Source organism: Microtus oregoni, unplaced genomic scaffold (genome assembly GCF_018167655.1).
Source record: "Microtus oregoni isolate MIOR12 unplaced genomic scaffold, Mior012 000010F_ref0000083, whole genome shotgun sequence".
Taxonomy (NCBI): domain Eukaryota; kingdom Metazoa; phylum Chordata; class Mammalia; order Rodentia; family Cricetidae; genus Microtus; species Microtus oregoni.
Window position 1 is genome coordinate 8,756,569 of NW_024543069.1, and position 19,976 is coordinate 8,776,544.

A 19,976-nucleotide genomic window follows, 5' to 3' on the forward strand; every position below is an offset into this window, starting at 1 on the left:
TTCCTTAATATATGGTATTATGGTAAATAGACATACTAATCCATTACAAACACAATCATTTTTACATTATTATTCATTGACAATTTAGTGTCTAAGAAGATTGCTGTTGTATCACTAAATGAAAGATGATGTGACTTGCATCACAAGTTTAAATGTGTACCTCTAAATAGATGCAAAAGTTTTCAAGGATGTGTTCCCACATGTTAACTGTAGTTATCTCTAGGAAGAATTTAAATATTTTAAGATTTTAATATGATGGTATGTTAATTTATATTTAACATGGTTAGTCAAATACAAAAAAATAGATTAATGTAAACTAAAAACAAAAATTTGCTTTTTACTGTTTTTCTGAGGTTAGGTGACTACCACTGAGAGGGAACTGCACAGAGATCTGCGGTGAGAGGTCACCTTCACCTCTCAACATGCTCACCACCTTCTAAAGCTAGATTACTTTTTAAATTTATTTAATTTATTTTATATTCTATCCTCTGTTCCTCCTCCCTCCTGTCCTCCCATTCCCTCTCTCCTTCCCTATGCTCATATTCTCCAACTAGCACTTGATAGGATTTCTGAGGGAGTTTTAATTTTGAATGATCATCGTTCTAACCGGGGTGAAGAATCTAAAGGTAGTTTTAAATATCATTCAAACTAGAGGATAAAAATACCAAGTATATTTTAAAATGTTTATTGGTCATTTGTACTTCTTCTTTTGAGAACAGTCCCATCATTTCATTAGACCAGTCATTGACTGGGTTTTATATTTTAGATGTCAGTCCTTTGTCAGATATATATCTGACAAAGATTCTTCCCATTCTGTAGGGTGCTTTTAAACTCAAATATTTTTTTCTTTAGCTGTGCAAAACCTTTGCCATTCTATGTATTTCATTTGATATTCTAGTAACAATTTCCTGAGCTACTGCAGTGTGTCTAGAAAAAACTTGTAGTATTTCCCTCAATACATTTCTGGTACTAAATTAAGGTCTTTGGTCCATTTTCATTTTTTTTTGTTTGCTTTGTTTATTTGTACACAAAAAGCTGGGTCTTCACCCCATAAACCTTACCTGTGGATTTATAGGTGGCTGATGGCTTCTGGAGGGGTCAGGTTTATTTAAGGGTGTGGCCCTTTTAGGGTGATCATGCTCCAGTGGATGACTCCACATCCATTAGTATATAGACAGCACAAATTAGACTAAATAGGTCATTGTAAAATACAAGAAAAGGTACAGAATAAGAGTAAGTAGAGAAGTGTTTGTGAATTTTGGAGAACTTATGGAAGAAGTAGAAGGTAACGAAACAAAGTCCATTACACAAACTTCTCAAAAATCAATTAAAACATTATTTTAGTTTAGAAAGGGAGTTGTCTAGCTTCATTCTTCTGGATGTGGATACTCAGTTTTATTTTTTTTTTTGTTGTTGTTTTAAAAGAAACATTTGCTTAACAAGCTGTCTTTTTGCAAATGTATGCTTCTGCCATGTTTGTCCAAGATGAGTTGACTGTAGCTGAATGAGTTTGCTCCTGGCTCCTCTATATTTCTCTCATGGTCTATCATTTCCCATCAGAGTCATGATGTTTTTGGTACAATGAGTTTCCAATAAAACATGACATCATTGAACGTTTAATTGATTATGATTGTTTTGACTTCCTGGGTATTTTGAGCTTTTGTATGGATAGTAAGTATTTTTTTTTCCTCTGGGAAGACTATCATTTGAAGTTTTATAGGAATTTCTCAAACCATTAGAGTTTTTCTGGTTTGATAGCATTATCACAATATTCATTCTGCCAATTCATGGGAAAATATGGGAGGTTTTTCCATTTTCTAGAGAGGAGAACCTTCATCAATTTCATTCTTCAGTATTTTAAAATTTCCATTACACAGGCATTTCATGCCCTTGGCTAGGTTTATTTCTAAAAACTCTTCTCCAACTTTTGCTGGTCCATTTCCCAAAGACCCTAGTAGACATCTCTCTATGCAATCTGCCATCCTCTAAAGGAGAAGACTACCATTTGACAGTAAATTAACTTCAATATATATTTTTGCCATAAATTGATATTTAATAGGCTATTTAAGGATATTATAAAGGTATTGAAATATTGGTATCAGGATTCATATTAGAGCAAGAATAAGGCTTGTTGGCATTTTTATCTATACTTTTAATGATTTTCTATAATATTTACTATACTTTTGATATTTTATAAATATTATATGAAAACCAAACAATGTGAGTGCTTTTAAGATTCACAGACATTTTTCCTGGTAATTTTCAATCAGACTTCTGCTCGGTTGTTTTTTGGAATAAAAGTAATGACTAAAACACAGTTGGTTCTTTAAGGCTGATCTTTATCACTGGCTTAAATGTCATCTAAAACAAAAGCTGCACATATTTGTGTGGGTATTCACTGGGGAAATGTGGAGCAGCTGACACAAGTCAGTGTACGGGACATATAGCAATACATGTATGTCAGGCACATAGTCATATTTTCATGGGTAGTCTATAAATTCAGTGTGAAATAAAACTGCTTGGCTTGATAATCACTGATTTATCACTAGTTCAGTTTGCAATGGATCTTAATAGATTTGTAGAAGGTCACAACTGAAGAGTTTCAATAAAATCTTAGCAAATTAATCTTTTTAACTAGGTGAATATTTTAAAATAGGAATATTGCCATGGCAGAGGAGAAAACAGTAACGTCTAAATCTTATTGTACTCTTATTTTTTTTTATACTTTCTGATAAGTGAGATTCATATTTTGTGTTCCGGATGCTCAGTATCTTAGAGAGTCTTTGGAGACTCTGTGTTTCACTCTTGCAAATTAGTTGAAATTTAGATCCAATTAGTTCAAATTTTATAGAGTTATGGGACAGAGCAGCCTACCTGCTGATAGAAAACTTCCCAGAAAATAAACCTTTTCAAGTTTCCCCTGTCCAGAGTCATGCCCTGAGGAGACATAAGAATAGTTATTTTTAACATCATTTTCAATTCATTTTAAAATCTCTGCAGCTCTTACCTCTTTTTAGACTTTATTATTATTATTATTATTATTTACCAATCACCACTTAGTGGACACAGTGATAGCTGTGCAAGGTTTAGTAAAGCTCCTTTCCATGAGCTTCTTAAAATGATAAGATGGACACATGCCAAATGGTGATGTGAAATCAATAGAATAAGTGATGGCAAAGATCTCCAGGTGTCATAAAATAGAAGGCGAGGTGTCAAGGCACTGCAGAAAAGCAGGGGGTGGCTTTAGAGGGAGATGTAGGATATTTGGAGGCCAAGAGGATGAAGATAAAGATACAGTAGCAGAGCATGTCCTGTAGGTCACCCCTGGAGTGAAGACCTAAAATGTGGAATGACTTGGAGTTTTAGGAAAGTACACAGAGAGAAATTTCTGCTGTCTACATCTGGATAGTATGTGCTTTTTGAATATATTTTGTTACAAAGGAAAACTCATTGCAACGCAACTAGGATCTTAATAGATGTGATACATTTAGCGTTTTCTTTTTCGCCACAGCATACATAATGTAACACAGCATTCTGTTTGAGGGTATCATAGTGGAAAAGCTATGAATCGTTAGACTTGCACACATCCCTTCTCTGCCTCCCACTGACTATGTGACCAAAGACTGTAATTTAAACTTTCCGAGCGTGTGTTGCTTTATCCCTAAGACAGAAAAATAAAAAAAAGGCTGGTTACATTTGAGATTTTCAATAACAAAATAACAAGATAAAGATAGTTAGAATATTATGGGTCTCAAATATTGCCTTCAGTAGATGGCTGCCACTGTTAGGATGGTTTATATCAGATGAAACAAGGCAAGCTTCCAAAGGAGGGAAGCAGCCAACAGTTCTTCCAAGCCATGGTGTCCACAAATGACAGTAACTACCAACAAGGCACAATAACACTGAGGGTACCGCAGTGGCTCCCATATAGTGGCAGTAGCAACACTCTAGTTGGACATAAGAGCTTCCAGTCAAAGGGAAATCATGCCTGGTATTGGAATCCTACCCAACCACTCCGAGTTAGTGAAAGTACGGATCTTGGAGGAGAACCTACAATTGCCATGTTACTAAGCCAACATTTTACCTAATTACACTTTTAATTTTTGTTTACTACTCACTACCCACAGGTCAGAGAAGTCTTCACAATGCATTAAGGAAACTTCTCTTTGCAATAGACAGAAAACCACAATCAATCAAAATGTAGAAGCCTGAAGTTTAGTCCCAATAAATACACCTATAAAAATAGCTTCAATACTTGAGGAAAAGAAGCCATAAAAAATAAAAGAGCCATAGGTTCCAGGAGTTTGCTGTGGGATTGTTTCTCCTAGTAATTTTAAATGCTGCAGTCTTAATGTTTTGCAAACACGAATGCAAAAAAAAAAGAGCTTGAACAAAGAAAATAACAATAAACATATAAAAATGCATGGGCAGCGGGGGGGACAGCCCATAAGGCCTGAATAATGCACAAAAAAATACAAGGGGTCAAGAAAGAAATCAACTTCCTTAGGGAAGAGTACACCAATTATTTATCTAATACCAAACTGTCAGCCCTGAAAACATATAACCAAGTAACATTGTACATACTGAGCATGGTATATTTAGGAAAATAAATGTATGTACAAGTATATATACTTGTATTCATGTGACAATATTAAATGAAAAATAGTATGTATTTGAATGAGAACAAAGGGGTGTATGGGAAAGTTTGAAAGGAGAAATGCAAAGAGTTAAATTATATAATTCTATATGATCTCAAATAAATAAAAAACAAAATGGTATTTTTTTATTTTAAGTAAAAATTAAATTTTATTAAATTTACTGAGTCGTACAACTCTGTATACTTGATTTTTTGTTTGTAAAATACTAAGGCTCCTATATTCATGTTGACAACACTCTTCCTTTCTTAATAGGCAAAATCTCAAATCTTATCCAACGTGTTAGATGTTGCTCATCAATTTATAAAGGAAGCAAATCCACCTAATGAAGGGAATACGTCTCCAGAAGCGTCCAGTAAAAGTCAAGAGAAAACTAAAGCCCCACTTCTTCAGGACAACAGCACTGAGGTAAACTGAGGGCAAAGCAGGCTATTTCCTGATCAACATCCATTCATGTCCATTACCAGAAATACACATTTGGGGATGATACTTTACAATATTGTGAGTTACTATGTACTCGTGTTAGTAACTGGATATACTCGACTATAAAAATAATTTTAAGATCACCTTGACGCCATTGAAAATTGTTTTTTAAAATAAAAATTTACTGAAAATGTGAAATTCTGGGCATTTTGGCCTTGTCAGGAATTACATGAATGTTGGAGACAAACATTAAAATAAAATGAAGGATATAACAATTTTTTCTTAGTTAGAATTTTCACATGCTCAAAATACAAAGGCTTAGGCGATAGGCAATTTCATCAGTGTATAAAGGCAGATGAGTGCCAAAAATCTGGCAGTTTGTCAGATTAACTATTGATCACAAAATGTGCTACATATATTTTAATCTTCACATGTATAATACATGTATATATATGTATAGATATGTGACATAGAGTCATAACAATATTTTTAAAAATGGATTGTATTTATGGAGGAAAAGTTAAATAAAACTTCCCAAAAGTAGGAAGTTTCCAGGGAAAGAATCCTTTTCAATTACGTCTTTAGCAAGAAACACACTCTACATTCTGACTGACATTTTAATCCCCCTTCCCTTACATGGTATTCTGTTTGGGGAGGCTGCCATCTTCCCAGACTCGAAAGAGTCACATTTAAACTATATTAATTGCAATACCGTTTGGCCAATAGTGAATATATATATATATATATATATATATATATATATATATATATATCTTTCATCTTAAATTAACCCATTTCTATTATTTTTATATTTTACCAAGAGGCTCATGGCTTACTGGCAAGGTTCTGGCTGGCAGCTCCTGTCTTTCTCCTCTGGGGGCTACATGGCTTCTCATTGACTCTGCCTTCTTTCTCCCGGCATTTACTTTAGTTTGCCCACCTATCGTTAATCTGCCCTATCACAGGCCAAATAGCTTCTTCAACCAATAAAAGCAGCACATATACACAAGGACTTCCCATGTCAGTATCCATTGTTTTCCAGTAGCTCACAGACTATGGTTTACTTAGTCACAAAGCATTGTTACTTTACTAAGTTTAGGTTGAAATGAAGTCTCTTGAGTTTCAAGTTCATGTACATAAGTGTTCTATTTCAGCATGATATCTTTCCTGCAAAGGAGCTATGTGTGAACTTCTCTAGGATGTGGGCATATTTCCATGTATTTCTTTTCCCCATAGACCTGCCAAAGATGTATGTGAACCAACACTGGATGAGTTACAGCCTCATAATGGTGATATGATCCATAGGAATAAAGCATTCTATTTTATCTAGATAATAGACTTTTGTCTTTTCTTTTCATATCGTATATTCTGATCATAGTATCCCACTGTAATCACCTCTCAGCTCCTCGACACCTCCTACCACATGCAATTTCATGTCTTGTTCTCCCTCTTCTTAGAAAATATACAGGTTAATAAAACAAGTAAACCAGAAGAAAACAGTAAACATACAAAAAAAAGAGAGAAAATGTTAAAAATTAGGAGACAGGGACTGGAGAGGTGGCTCAGCAGTTAAGAGCATTGCTTGCTCTTCCAAAGGTCCTGAGTTCAATTCCCGGCAACCACGTGGTGGCTCACAACCATCTGTAATGAGATCTGGTGCCCTCTTCTGGCCTGCAGACATACACACAGACAGAATATTCTATACATAATAAATAAATAAATATTAAAAAAGAATTAGGAGACAAAACAATGCACATTTGGAAATGAAAATCTAATAGAAATGATTATCTAATAGAAATTTGTGTAGAGCTACTAATCAGCTTGACAATAACCTGAATTGATCTGAAGTTTTCTATGAGCCTCTTGGGCAAACATCTCAATTAGATGTAACCAATTCCTACTCCTGGAGGTTTCATTTAGTGTCAAGAGAGATCCAGTAGAGTTTTGCTCTTGGAAGCACTTTGCCAGTATTCTATTAAAGATTTTTGCATTGATGATCAAGAGAGAGTCTGGTCTGTGTTTCTGTTTCTTTGTTGCATTTTTGTGTGGTTTGGTATTAGGGTAACCGTAGCCTCATAAAGGGAGTTTGGCAATGTTTGTACCTTTTCTATTGTGTGGAAAAAATTTGACGAGTATTGGAATTTGCTCTTCTTTGAAATTCTTATAACATTCTGTGCTGAAGTCATCTAGACATGGGCATTTTTTGGTGGGGAGACTTTTAATGACTGCTTTATTTCATTAGGGGTTATAGGTCTATTTAAATTGTTTATCTGGTCTTGATTTAATTGTGGTATATGGAAGCTATCAAGAAAGTTGTCCATTTCTTTTAAGTTTTCCAATTTTGTAGACTACAGGTTCTTGAGGTACAATCTGATGATTCCCTGGATTTCCCTCAGTGTCCGTTGTTATGTCTCCCTTTTATTTCTAAAAAAAAAAAAAAAAAAAAAAAACTTCCAAGATTTTAAGTGGAGAACTCTCTATGTAGGTGATATTTGAGAAATTGAATAGCATGAGGAAAATCGCTGTGTAAAGAAGGCTCTGAAGAGGAAATTGACCTGATGGTTCACACTTCTCCAAGATTGTAAGAATAGCTGGAATAGGTTGAGTGATTGGGGAAAGAGGAAATGACGGTATAGGTCAAGGAGAGAGAAAGTACTTTAGGCACTTTGTATTCCCTGAGAGAAACTTTGCATTATAGAGAATTAAAAGGTTTTGAGCACACTGACAGCAAATAATAAAATCACACACACACACACAAGTCTATACTCACATTAACTAATATAATTGCATGCCTATAATCCCATAACTCAGGAGACAAAAGTCAGATATCTCAAATCTGAGAACAGTCGTGGCTACATAGAGAATTAGATCCTATCTTCTAAACACAAAACTGCTCTAACGTGAGAATGTAAGGGGCATAAGGTTGGGGGAGGAAGAAGGATGGATAATGTGTACCTAGCAGGAACAGCTGTAGAGGAGAAAGAACAGACATAAAAATCATCAGTTTATAGTTTCTTACGTTATCATCTTCTGAGACGACCATTCGTAACTACCAATAGAGTTTTAAAGAAAACAATAAAGTATTTAGATGAATGTTATATAAAAACATATTCTTCTGGATTCAATATTTCTGCTTTCAAGTCTTATAAAATGCAGGATGTTTAATAAATACTCTTTGCTACATTTTTAACTTTCTAGGTAGAAACTACAGCAGCAGAAGGAGGAGAAAGTACAAATTCAAGGTACAAGCCCTTGTGTGAAGTGCCTTTTGATGAAGAAGCGTCTGCCCAGTCCTTTCGGGAAGCCTTAACTCAGTGGAGAGCTGGACATCAGGAGGAAAACAAACAGCAGAACGAACATGCAGCAAAACCAGGTATGGGCACTGTTCAAATATTCGTATAACAAAATAAAGGGATCTTCATGTCTTTCCACTCCTGGCAAAACACAAATTCTCAAAAACAATAAAGAACAATTTGCTACAGCTTCTCAAGGGAGTTTTGTGCACACACTAGGCGGTCAATGGTGAGTTGTTTCATATTTATGAGGCAGGCAATGATCGTGGAGCTTGTTTGCCTTGGTTTTCTATGTAAATCCAGATCATCGGATGAACAGAGCATTGAAGCATCGGCTTTTTTTTTTTTTTCTTCTCCAAGGGAGCAGTCATTTGAAAACGATTCCATTTTAGGTCTGCTGTTATAATGGGCAGGAAAGCAAACAACCCTGTAGATGCAGTAGGTCTATAATATTTCTTTTCAGTATGACCAAATCTCTGGCAGAGCAACGTAAAGGATGAACAATTTATTTAGCTCACAGTTGGAGATGAGACAGCCCATCAAAATAAGGGAATAAGCAGGTGACTTCAAGGCCACAAGAGCAGATGACTGGACTCCTTGTTTCTTCCACCACAGTAGAGCAGGCAGCAGAGACAAGGCAGGAAGGAGAATGCTGCTACATGCCTCATAGCATGCCTCCGGGGGCTTTACTTCTTCCAGTGAAGGCTCAAACTCCATAAACTGCACAGCCTCCAAAACAGAACCATGAACTGAGCGGATGGGAGAACAAATGTTTACATGGAAACTGTAAACCATAACTTGCAGGTTGAATATATAACCACAGTAAACCTCACAGATTTTTGTTTGTAACATTTTTTTTCTTTCCTTAAAAAAAAATTTCTTTCTTGGAGCTGGTGGCTCACACCTTTAATGCCAGCACTCAGGAGGCAGAGGCAGGCAGATCTCTGTGAGTTCGAGGCCAGCCTGGTCTACAAGAGCTAGTTCCAGGGCAGGCACCAAAGATACAGAGAAGCCTTGTCTCGAAAAGAACAAAACAATCTTTGCAATATTTTAGTTTCAATTTTTGGTTTACATATAAAATAATAGGTTTCTTTATGGCATATTCACATGTACTATACTGACTAATTTTTGTGTCAATTTGACATAAACTGGAATCATTTGAGAGGATCAAATCTCAGTTGAGCAAATACCTCCATTACATTGGTCTGTAAGGCAAGTCTATATGACATTTTCTAAATTAGTTCTTAATGTAGGAATGCCTTGCCCATTGGGACTGGGGCCTTCTCTAAGGTGGTTCTATAAGACAGAAGGCTGAACAAACCAGAAGAAGCAAACCGCTAAGTAACATTTATCCATGGCTGCTTCTGTCTTCTGGTTCCTGTCCTGTTTAAGTTCTTGACCTGACTTCCTTCAGTGGTGAACAGTAGATTGTACATGCAATAAAACCTTTCCTCTGCAACTTTCTTTTGGTTCCTCACAGCAACAGTAACCCTAAGACAGCCTCTATATCAGTAGAATGTAACCAGGAAATGCAATGAAGAAAAGACAATACGCAGAACCCCAGAAACACACTTAAATTCCAACTTTTTGAGTTTATAATAATTTATTGCACATGAAGTAAAAGATAGAGCCTGGCTTTGAATCTTTTTCATATTGGGTGCATTGGAAATATTTTCTTAGACATAAATATTGAAAGAATCTTGCATTGCAAATCTTAGGGGTATTGTAAAAGTTGATACACTAGTACAGAAGCTCTTAACCTGCTACAGAACGTAGACATTTGCTGCAAGCTAGGTCAGCTAATCAATGTTCTGAATGGAGTAGGAAAAAGGTCATAGACAGCGCATGAATGAATGAGCGGACTGTGTTGCAATAAAGCCTCATATTTATGAATACATAAATCAGTCATAGGAAAATGATAGGTCAGATTTGGACAACAAGCTCTAGTGTGGTGATCCTTGACTCAGTAAACACATTTTTTTCTATTTCTGTCACTAGTTATATTCAGAAATAATGGTACAATTCATATGGCAGGGTAAGGATGTTACTTCACTCTCTAATACGAGACTTACATTATCTCTCTTAGGCTTTGTAGCATTTTGTAGTCTGCAGCACCTTTGTTTACTTGAATCTACCCAGAGACATTGGTGGGCCATTAGGTGGATGTCACAAGGCCACTTAGGTGAACAGGGAACAATGGCCTATCACTAAGATTGGTTATACTTTTCTCATGAAAGCTGCAGTGATCTATCTTCATGGGTAAATACATGTCAGGTACAGATTTGTTTACCTTGCTTGCAGTAAGCTAGGTAAGCCTTATGTATCCCCATGGTCCCCTCAGGAAACTGCCTTATATCAAGGCTGTCATTTTACTATGCGAAAAGTACAGCAACATCCATGATATTCAGTGTTCTTACCATGTGTCACATTTCATGCACAAAAATATGTACGGTTGCCATTTCACCTATTATCAATATTTTCTCTTATGTGCCACCGTTTCTCAGTCTAAATGTTGATTATTGTTTAGAATATTTCTCATTTTGATCATATAGAACAATACTACCATACATTTTCTTGTACAGATCTTGAAATATAACCCGGATATATTTCCAGGGATGTCAGTACTTGAGATGAGAACAGCTGTGTTACCAGACATGTTTGTCCTCCACTAAACTAGATAAACATGAACTACTCAGTAATGTCCTTTCATAAATTGCCACTCCATCTGAAGAGTGTAAGAGTATTTTGTTGTTCTCTTTATCATGAACACTTAATATCTTCCGACACTTAGAATTTGGTTTGTATAATGGGGATAAATACAATGCTTAAATTGTATAGCTGTTATTGCAAATCACTTTAAGAATCCTTGAATTTAATACCACTCAGCGTATCAGCATGCTTTAAACATCTAGGTTGTCAAGTTATTTCAGTCACTGATTTTTACCTTAATTTTAGTCATCCACAGACTCCTTTCGGTGCTTTCTCTGGCCTGGGCTTTTCTGTGAGCTAAGGCTGTTTTTTTCTCTGACCTTTCTTGCTGAAATGTTCCCTCATTGGCTTATTTGGACTCCTCTCCTCTGGATCTTTGTGCTGTGTATTAAGGAAACTGCCCCCATCACAATGAGATGAGTGTTAGACCAGTTCCTAGAAAAAAAGGCCACTGAGCCCACAACAAGGCAAGGAAGCCCTAGCAACAGCTCATGAGCCTTTCTCTGAGGAAGACACACATCATGAATCTGTATGTCCTTGAATTGACTAGCATGCATGATTTCAACAAAAGTATCTTGCTGAATGTATACTTAGCTAAAGAGTGTTCTCCTAGCGATTTGTGATTGTCATTAACCACAGATATCAAAACACTGATGAGCACACGAAGCCGGGCCAGGCCTCATCTTCATTTGCTGAGACTGTCACTGGTGAATGGAGAAAAGGGAAGCACAGGCTGTTTGCTTTCACCCCTACTTCCCTCTACTGTTTCCAGATTTGGGAGTCATTTCTCAAGCACAGTTGTTCTTTTCTCTGAAAAATGCTCTTCCTTCTACCCACCTTCAACTTTTCTATCTCAGTTCTTTTAACTTCAGTAAGGTGTGTGCACACATATGCACACACACACAAACACACACACCTGCCCCTCCTGCTATAATGTTCATATCCACAATTCACATTCTTAATTTTTTTTCTTCTTCCATTTACTAGATTCTAGTTGTTGCTCTTAAGATTTCTTCTCTCTCTTTTCATCAAAGTTGACTAAGTCCATTATTTTGCCTATTTAACTGCTTTCACTTGGCTGCTCCTCATTGCTAGCCGCTAAAGTCTTCACTGTGAGGTTGGGACCAGCTTAGCATTAGAATCCCTACAAATTTTGTTTTGAAACCTCACCACTCCCTTTTCCTGTTTTCTTCCAGCATTTCATTCTGGGGGATGCCGCAAGCTCGAGAATGGGGAGGGATCTGGAGGTCAGAAAAGCGACCAGTCCTGGATTTATCAGCTTCCTTTTCTCAGATGCTTCATTGCTTTCAAGTAGCTCTGAGTAGTTCTATAGTCAGTGTCACTGCAGAAACAATAGCATTTGCATGTCTAGGACTTCAAAGGCAAACGTTTGTGGGAACCGATGTTCTCTTCATTCTAAATAAGATATAATTCATCAAAAAAAAAGATATAATTCATCACAAATTATTTATTTTTTATTAGCCATGATATTTAAACATTAATAGAATTGGCTATAATACATACTTTTGTTTGTACACGTGTCTCTGTGTGAGGATTCTACAGTGATGGTATTTACCTTGTTTCTTTTAAGAGCATGTTGTTTTTGTAAAGCTTTTGACATTTTCTTATTTTTTAGTATTTTTTTTGATGAGATTTTGAAGATACTGTCCACAGAATCATGTATTAAAACCAATATTTTAGAAATCCTTTAACATTATATACATCTTGGACTTGATATTATATCAACATCGTATGTCATAATATAATAACAAATATCCTTACAGAGATAGGTACTAAAGAACTGATCTCCACAAACAATTGACTATCTAAAGAAAGAATATACTAATTCACAGGCATGGGTACATTAATTATGTGCAGTGTGTATTTTTATAGACTCAGTGGAAGAATGTGAAGTACAAACTAATTTGAAAATTTGGACAGAACCAATTAATATCGAATTTACAGAAGACAGTCTGACATATGTGGAAAAATTATGGCTTAAAAAACACAGAAGGTATGTAGTATAATTTTTCTGCTTGTTAGGAAATAGGAGTTATTTATGTTTCTTATTTGTGGGACATGGCTTTATGAAGCAATTTTTTATGTATATTACTTATATTTATTTTCAATTTTAAAGCAATTTTAAATTCCTGTGAAGCTTTGACTATTAGCAACAATTTTAATTAATCTATATAAAAACACATATATGGTATACTCTATCCTTGAGAAATATAAAAAGATATGTAGCTGCAGAAAGGGATTTAAAATCAAGGTTGCAACATGAAACCGACATGATAGATGAGTAGATGTTATCATCCTTGGTAATTTTAACAAAGTTTCTGACTTGGCTCGTCATAAGTTCAATTTATTACACAGCAGAGATGCCTACACTCAGTTCCTTCCAGCTTTCTAGAGGATGGGGAAAGCACATTCTTTGGTAGGTCTGATGCTAAGTTCCGAGTTGTCGCGGTTCCGATGCCTCATGAGTGACTTGGGGCTAGGATGATGGTCTCTGGTCACATTTTGAAGGACCAAATGCAGGGAAACTCTCTAGAGTGAGGCTGGAAAGTGATTGCAAGGCCTGTGCATCATCATAGGAAAAACAATCTCGTTTTTGTGGTAGCCGATGTCATGTCTGGCACATTCTCAAACATATTTCCTGTGAGTGTTATTTCGTCTTCAAGTTTTTTCTAAGCCTAGTCCTAATCTAGTTCCACTGATGATTTCCCAGTTCTTTTGCATTTAAAAATTTGAGTTCTTCAAGGCAGGGTATTATTTTCCTTCTCTTCCCTTTAATTAGTGCTGACCTCCTGACTGTGTGTGTTGTGTGGGGGCATCTGTTGGAGCATTGTCAGACTTCCAGGGACCACACCCCTAAAGAGAAGTGACCCAGCCTCCCCTAGCAGCTATCAACTATCAATCGATCCTCAACTAGGGTGGGGCTCCTGAACTCCTTTCCCATACCATCTCCTTCCCTAACAGTTACTGTGTGTTAATGTATGCAATAACTCTGTCATCCTCAGAATACATCCTTTCTTCCCACTCTTCCCTAAATTCTGTTTCCTCTTCTATGCTTTTCTCGTATCCCTGGGAAGAGGGGGCATGTGGTAGATCTCCCGCTTATGGCTGAGCACACCACAGACAATAAGCTCTTCATTTCAGTCACTGACAAGTCTTTTTAAGCTGTTGCTCCACTTTACAAAAAAGGTTTTCTGATGAGGATTGAGGGCTGCATTAATCTATGGATAGAGAGATCTGTGTTCAGAAAGCAGATAAATACTATGTCTTTTGGCAAAATAATAGCAGTGGGCACACTCTCCTAGGTCTGGGAACTCTCAGCAACAAGTTCTTAGACAGATTTACTTTATATTTACATGGATTTCTATCAGGAATACTGAGTATGAGGGATAGATAAATAAGTCTGTGAAGTGCCTGTGATATAAACACAAGAACCTAACTTAATCCGAGAATCCATATAAAAATGCTGTGCATAATAGAAATGTTAACAGTCCCAGTGCCATGGAGGCAGAGACAAGCAGATATTTGGGATACATTGGCCACACAGGCAAAATCATGATCAGTGAGAGACTATGTACAATAAAATGGAGAGTAGTTGAATGTATGAATATCCAGCCTTCTCACACTGCCACACACATGAGCATACAGATTAATATACTTGTTTATACAAAAAACAAACGCACAGAAACACACACAAACATACAGTCATGATCAAAACTATTTCAATAAAAATTTACTGAATTTTAAAGAGCAGATGAAGAGGTGACTACTATTAAAAAGTTATTTTTGCCTTTATTTATGTGGCATGGTTCTGTGGGAGGCACCAGAGTTGGAATAACAGAAATATAGATTTTGTTTGTATTAGCTAGTTGCTTACTCATAGGCAAAGCACTTAAATATTATTGGTATAAGTTTTCTCTAATTTAATATACTGAATTTAGAATAATTAATTTGTAGTACCCCTGTTATTAGCCCTGCTATCAGGATTCTTAAGTCTTTACTTACAAAATCACCCATCTATCAGTAAGCAAAATATTGTTAGGCATCATTACATTGACATTTTTTCCCAATCATGTTTGGTTCTATCCTAAGTGTCTGGGCCATCCAACCTGTGGTCCTGGCACTGCAGGCGGTGTCGGAGGTAGACTGACTCTCATGGCCATGGACCTAAGGCTGTACTAGTCATTGTGTGCCACTCCTACAATCTCTGCTCCACCCTTACCTTAGCACTACCCATAGGCAGGACAGACAATAGGTTGAAGATTATGTGGCTGGCATCCTAATCCCTCCACTGTAAGCCTTGACTGGTACAGGAAAAAGCTAGTTCAGGTTATGTATTGATATTTCTAGGAGTGTTAGCTGGGATCATCTTTGTAGATTCCTGGGAGTTTTCCTTGCACTAGGATTCTACCTGACTGTGAAATACCCCCTTCCTCTTTCCAGAAATTGCTTTCAGTACTCTCTCCCTGTCCACCTGCAACCTGTTCTCTCATGTTCCTATTCCCACCCATCCCATCTCCCAAACTCCACCCATGAAGCCTCCTCTATTTTCCCTTCCCAGGGAGATATGAGTGCCTGCCCTTGAACCCACCTTGTTACCTAGCTCCTTTGGAGCTGTGGACTGTAGTATATAGACCATATATCTACTTATGAGTGAGTACAAAACACATTTATCTTATGGTTCTGGGTTACCTCACTCAGGATGACTTTTTTTTCTAGTTCTAGTTCCATTTATTTGCCTTTAAATTTCATGGTGTCATTGTTTTTAACAGCTAAGCAATACTCCGAGTGTAAATGAACCACATTTTATTTATCCATTCTTCAGTTGAGGGGCATCTAGGTTGTTGTAAGATCATGAATATTACAAATAAAGATGCTATGAACACAGCTGAGCAAGTTTCCTTCTGGTATGATTGAGCATCCTTTGAGTATATGCCCAAGAATGATATAACAGAGCCTTGAGGAATTTATTCAGGACTTTCTGAAAAATCACCATATTGTTCTCGAAAGTGGCTGTATGTATTTGCACTCCTACCAACAATGGAAAAGTGTTGCTCTTAATCCACATTCTGTTTGGATATTAATGCTTTTAATTTTAGCCATTCTGACAGGTGTAAAATGGAATCTCAGAGTTGTTTTGATTTGCATTTGTTGGAGGAAGGCCACTTGTTTGTCCCTGGCCTCTTAGCTCTGAAACAATCACACAGAAACTCTAGTAATTAAATCACTGCTTGACCCATTAGCTCTAGCTTCTTATTGGCTAACTCTTACATATTAATTTAACCCATTTCTAGTAATCTGTGTATTGCCACATGGCTGTGGCTTACCAGCTAAACTTCTTGCATCTTTCTCTTGCAGAGCTACATGGCTTCTCTCTAAATCTACCTTCCTCCTCGCATGCTATAGGCCAAGCCAGTTTCTTTATTCATTAACCAATAAAAGTAACACATAGACAGAAATACCTCCCACACCATGCATTTTGATAACTGCCAGAATTTTGAAAATTTCTTTAAGGATTATTCAATAATTTGAGATTTTTTTATTTTGGATTCTCTGTTTAAATCTGTATCACATGTTTTGATTATTTTGTTTTTTGATATCTGCTTTCTTATATTCTTTATATATTTTGGAGATCAGCCCTGTGGGGCTGGAAAAGCTCTTTTCTCATTCTGTAGGTGACTTTTTTTTTATCCTATTTACAAAGTCCTTTGCCTTATTGAAGTTTTTGAGGTTCTTGAGGTTCCATTTATTAATCGTTGATCCTAGTGCATGTGCTACTAGGGTTCTATTCATTAAGTTCTCTCCTGTGTCAATGCATTCAAGTATATTTCCCACTTTCTCTTCTAGCAGGTTCAGTGTAACTAGATTTATGTTGAGGTCTTTGATCTACTTGGGCTTGGAGATTTATAACATGATAGATATGGCTGTATTTGCCTTCAACATGCTGATGACCAGTTATGTTAGCACCATTTGTTGAAGATGCTTTCTTTTAACCATTTGTATAACTTTGACTTCTTTATCAAAAATCAATTGTATATAGATTTGTGGATTTATGACTGGGTCTTCAATTTGTTTCTATTGCTTTACCAGTCTATTATGCCAATAGTGTGCTGTTTTTATTACTTTAGCTCTGTAGTAGAGCTTGAAATTAGGGTTAGCAATACCTCTGGAAGTTCCTTTATTTACAGAATTGTTTTAGCTATTCTCGGTTTTTTGTTTTTTCATATGAAATTGAACATTGTTCTTTCAATGTCTGTAAAAATTATGTTAGAATTTTGATGGAAATTGTGTTGGAAATATAGAATGCTTTTAGTAAGATGCCCACTTTTCTATGTTATTCCTACTGATCCATGAGCAGGGAAGATCTTTCCATCTTCCGATATCTTTTCTAATTTTTCTTCAAATATTTGAAGTTCTCTTCATGCATCGCTTCACTTTTTTGGATAGAGTTACTCAATATAAATATTATTTGTGGCTAATGTGAAGGGTGGTTTTTTCCTGATTTCTTTTTTAGCCCATTTATCATTTTTACATAAGATGGCTACTGAAATTTTGAATTAATCTTGTATCAAGCCATTTCACTGAAAGTGTTTATCAGTTTTAAGAGTTTCATGTAGAATGTTTGGGGTTGCTTACATATACTCTCATATCACTTGCAAATATAAATGTCTTAGTCAAACTCTGTATGGAAGGAATCTCTCAAAGATTTTTTTAAAAGATAAAGATTAGAAATACAATAGATTTTGTATTTATGTGATCTGCACAATATTTAGAAAAGGCATCTGTTATATTTACAAGTAGGAAACTATGGACTGCAAAATGAGACTATAGCTAGGAATGTGTGCTTGATGAGGCAAGGGCCTCACATTCCTGCTCTTGTTTTCTCTGCCTATGTAATTTAGAACAACTAGGTTCTCCACTTTCCCCCTCAATTTCATCTTTCAAAATGAGGATCAGAGTAGAGATTATTTAATCTAATGTCTAATAACACTGAAAGTACCAAAAGGAGTTAGAACAAAAATGGGCAATTTTTAACTTTCTTTTGGCGTTAACACTATCAATGAGACAGCCTTGTCTTTTAATGGCAAACACGATCTTGCAAGATCGGGGAGGTGGTGCAGCTGTCTTTAATTACCTCACGCATGAACTTTCTCCTCACAACTCCCTGAACATCCTCCAGAATTAATACACACCCTTGAACTCGGAAAAGTTTCAAGCTCTATCTTTTCCATTTGAAGCAGGCTGCATCCATCCTAGATGTTAATTAGGTAATAGATGCCACAGACATTACAGTGCACATTTGGATAACGTGACCCCATTTTACCACTCTTATGGTGTGCTGAAAATTTAGTTAAGAGTCCGCAGGATGCCTTAGAACTCATTACCATAGTGCTGTGTGTGTGATAAAACATACACTTGCTAATTAGCTTTGTCAACAACATGCCATGTATTTTGGACTCCATAAGGCTTTTGAGAGAATACTGACTTGTGTGATGACTTTGGTCTTCATTTTAAACAAAACACAATATGAATATGCAGCTGAAAAACTCCTTGGGTGATGTGGAATTGATTTAAAAACTTTCATTACATTAGAATTTTATTAATCACAATAATCTGAGAATTAATATTATGATGAAAATGCCATCATTAATTTTCAATTCTCATTCATTTGTCCAGTACACATCTTGTCCAGGAAAGTTCTATTGATATTCTTCTCTTTTGATTACATTTTTATTGTTTTGTAGAACTCCACAGGAACAACTTCGGAACATACTATTAAACACGTCTCCACTTCCCTCTGAAGCTACTATGGAGGCACAGAGCTCTCACAATGAAAATGATGTTGATAGCGATGGTCAGTTGATCTTTAACACTTATTGCTTAAAATTATATAAATATGCAATTATTAATGCATGCTTTTAACTTTTGTCCATGTATCATTCTTATCTCGACTTAAACTCCATCTCCTTTTATTTGGTATAGTACCCGACTTTAAACTCAATAGCTTTATGTTTTGCCTGAGCTGAAGGAATTCATAGTGTTTCCATCTTCGTGTTGATTCACAAATTACTGCTCTTTTATTGTAGACAGTAATATTTCTAGAAAACAAATTATCAGACATGTTGTTTGCTAATACTGTTTTCCAATTTTTCTTCCTAGTTGAGGAGATCAAAGTCCAATATCCACCTCTTTTTATGCCAGTAGAAAAATTGAATATAGAGAGACCTCCACCATCTCTAACAATAGTAGAACTGGATGGTGTAAGTAGATAATGTTCGAAGTCTTCAACATGGAAAACATGTAATAGTGATATCTTATTATTATCAGTAAGGTTTTGCTAAAAGTTCATTAGAGTTTAAGAAGAATTTTACATTTGGATTCCAGATGGTTGATAAATATAAAACTATAATTTTTATTATAGAGAATAGATCTGCATGCAAATGTAGCATTTCTACTTTTATGGAGGCATCAATCATGGGATGTGAACTCATGTTTTCTGTGTTCATAGAGTATAATTTTGGTGTCTCTTTATTTCTTTGTTTTTCTGAGGCTTTCACAAAAAGATCAGTTTCATTACATGGAATGTTATTTAAATATAATTAAGTGTAAATGTGGTTTCTATAATATCATTAATATTATTTCCCTTTAAAGGAAAAGACAGTAGTTATAGTTTGAGAGGTTTTAAAATACTGTCAGCACATCTTTGGAAGTTCCAATGGAACCAGAGATAGCCAAGCAGAGCTCAAACCAAATGACTCAGATGTGATCCAGTCCCTGTGTTTTGACTTCCTACTTATCTAATAGCTGAATTACCACTTTCTCCAAATCATTCTGACTTTGGGGTTTGCTGTTTCAGAAAATAAGAATGTAGAGTCTA

At 36.0% G+C, this 19,976-nt stretch overlaps 1 protein-coding gene across 1 annotated transcript in view; it reads left to right on the plus strand.

Moving 5' to 3' along the window:
- Positions 1-19,976, plus strand: part of Zbbx (zinc finger B-box domain containing) — an 87,669-nt gene that overhangs the window by 40,675 nt on the left and 27,018 nt on the right. Inside the window, exons 8-12 of the mRNA XM_041659341.1 lie at positions 4,911-5,063; positions 8,277-8,451; positions 12,974-13,094; positions 18,844-18,953; positions 19,259-19,359. Of these exons, the coding sequence (XP_041515275.1) occupies positions 4,911-5,063; positions 8,277-8,451; positions 12,974-13,094; positions 18,844-18,953; positions 19,259-19,359 (660 nt within the window). The remainder of the gene's footprint in view (positions 1-4,910; positions 5,064-8,276; positions 8,452-12,973; positions 13,095-18,843; positions 18,954-19,258; positions 19,360-19,976) is intronic.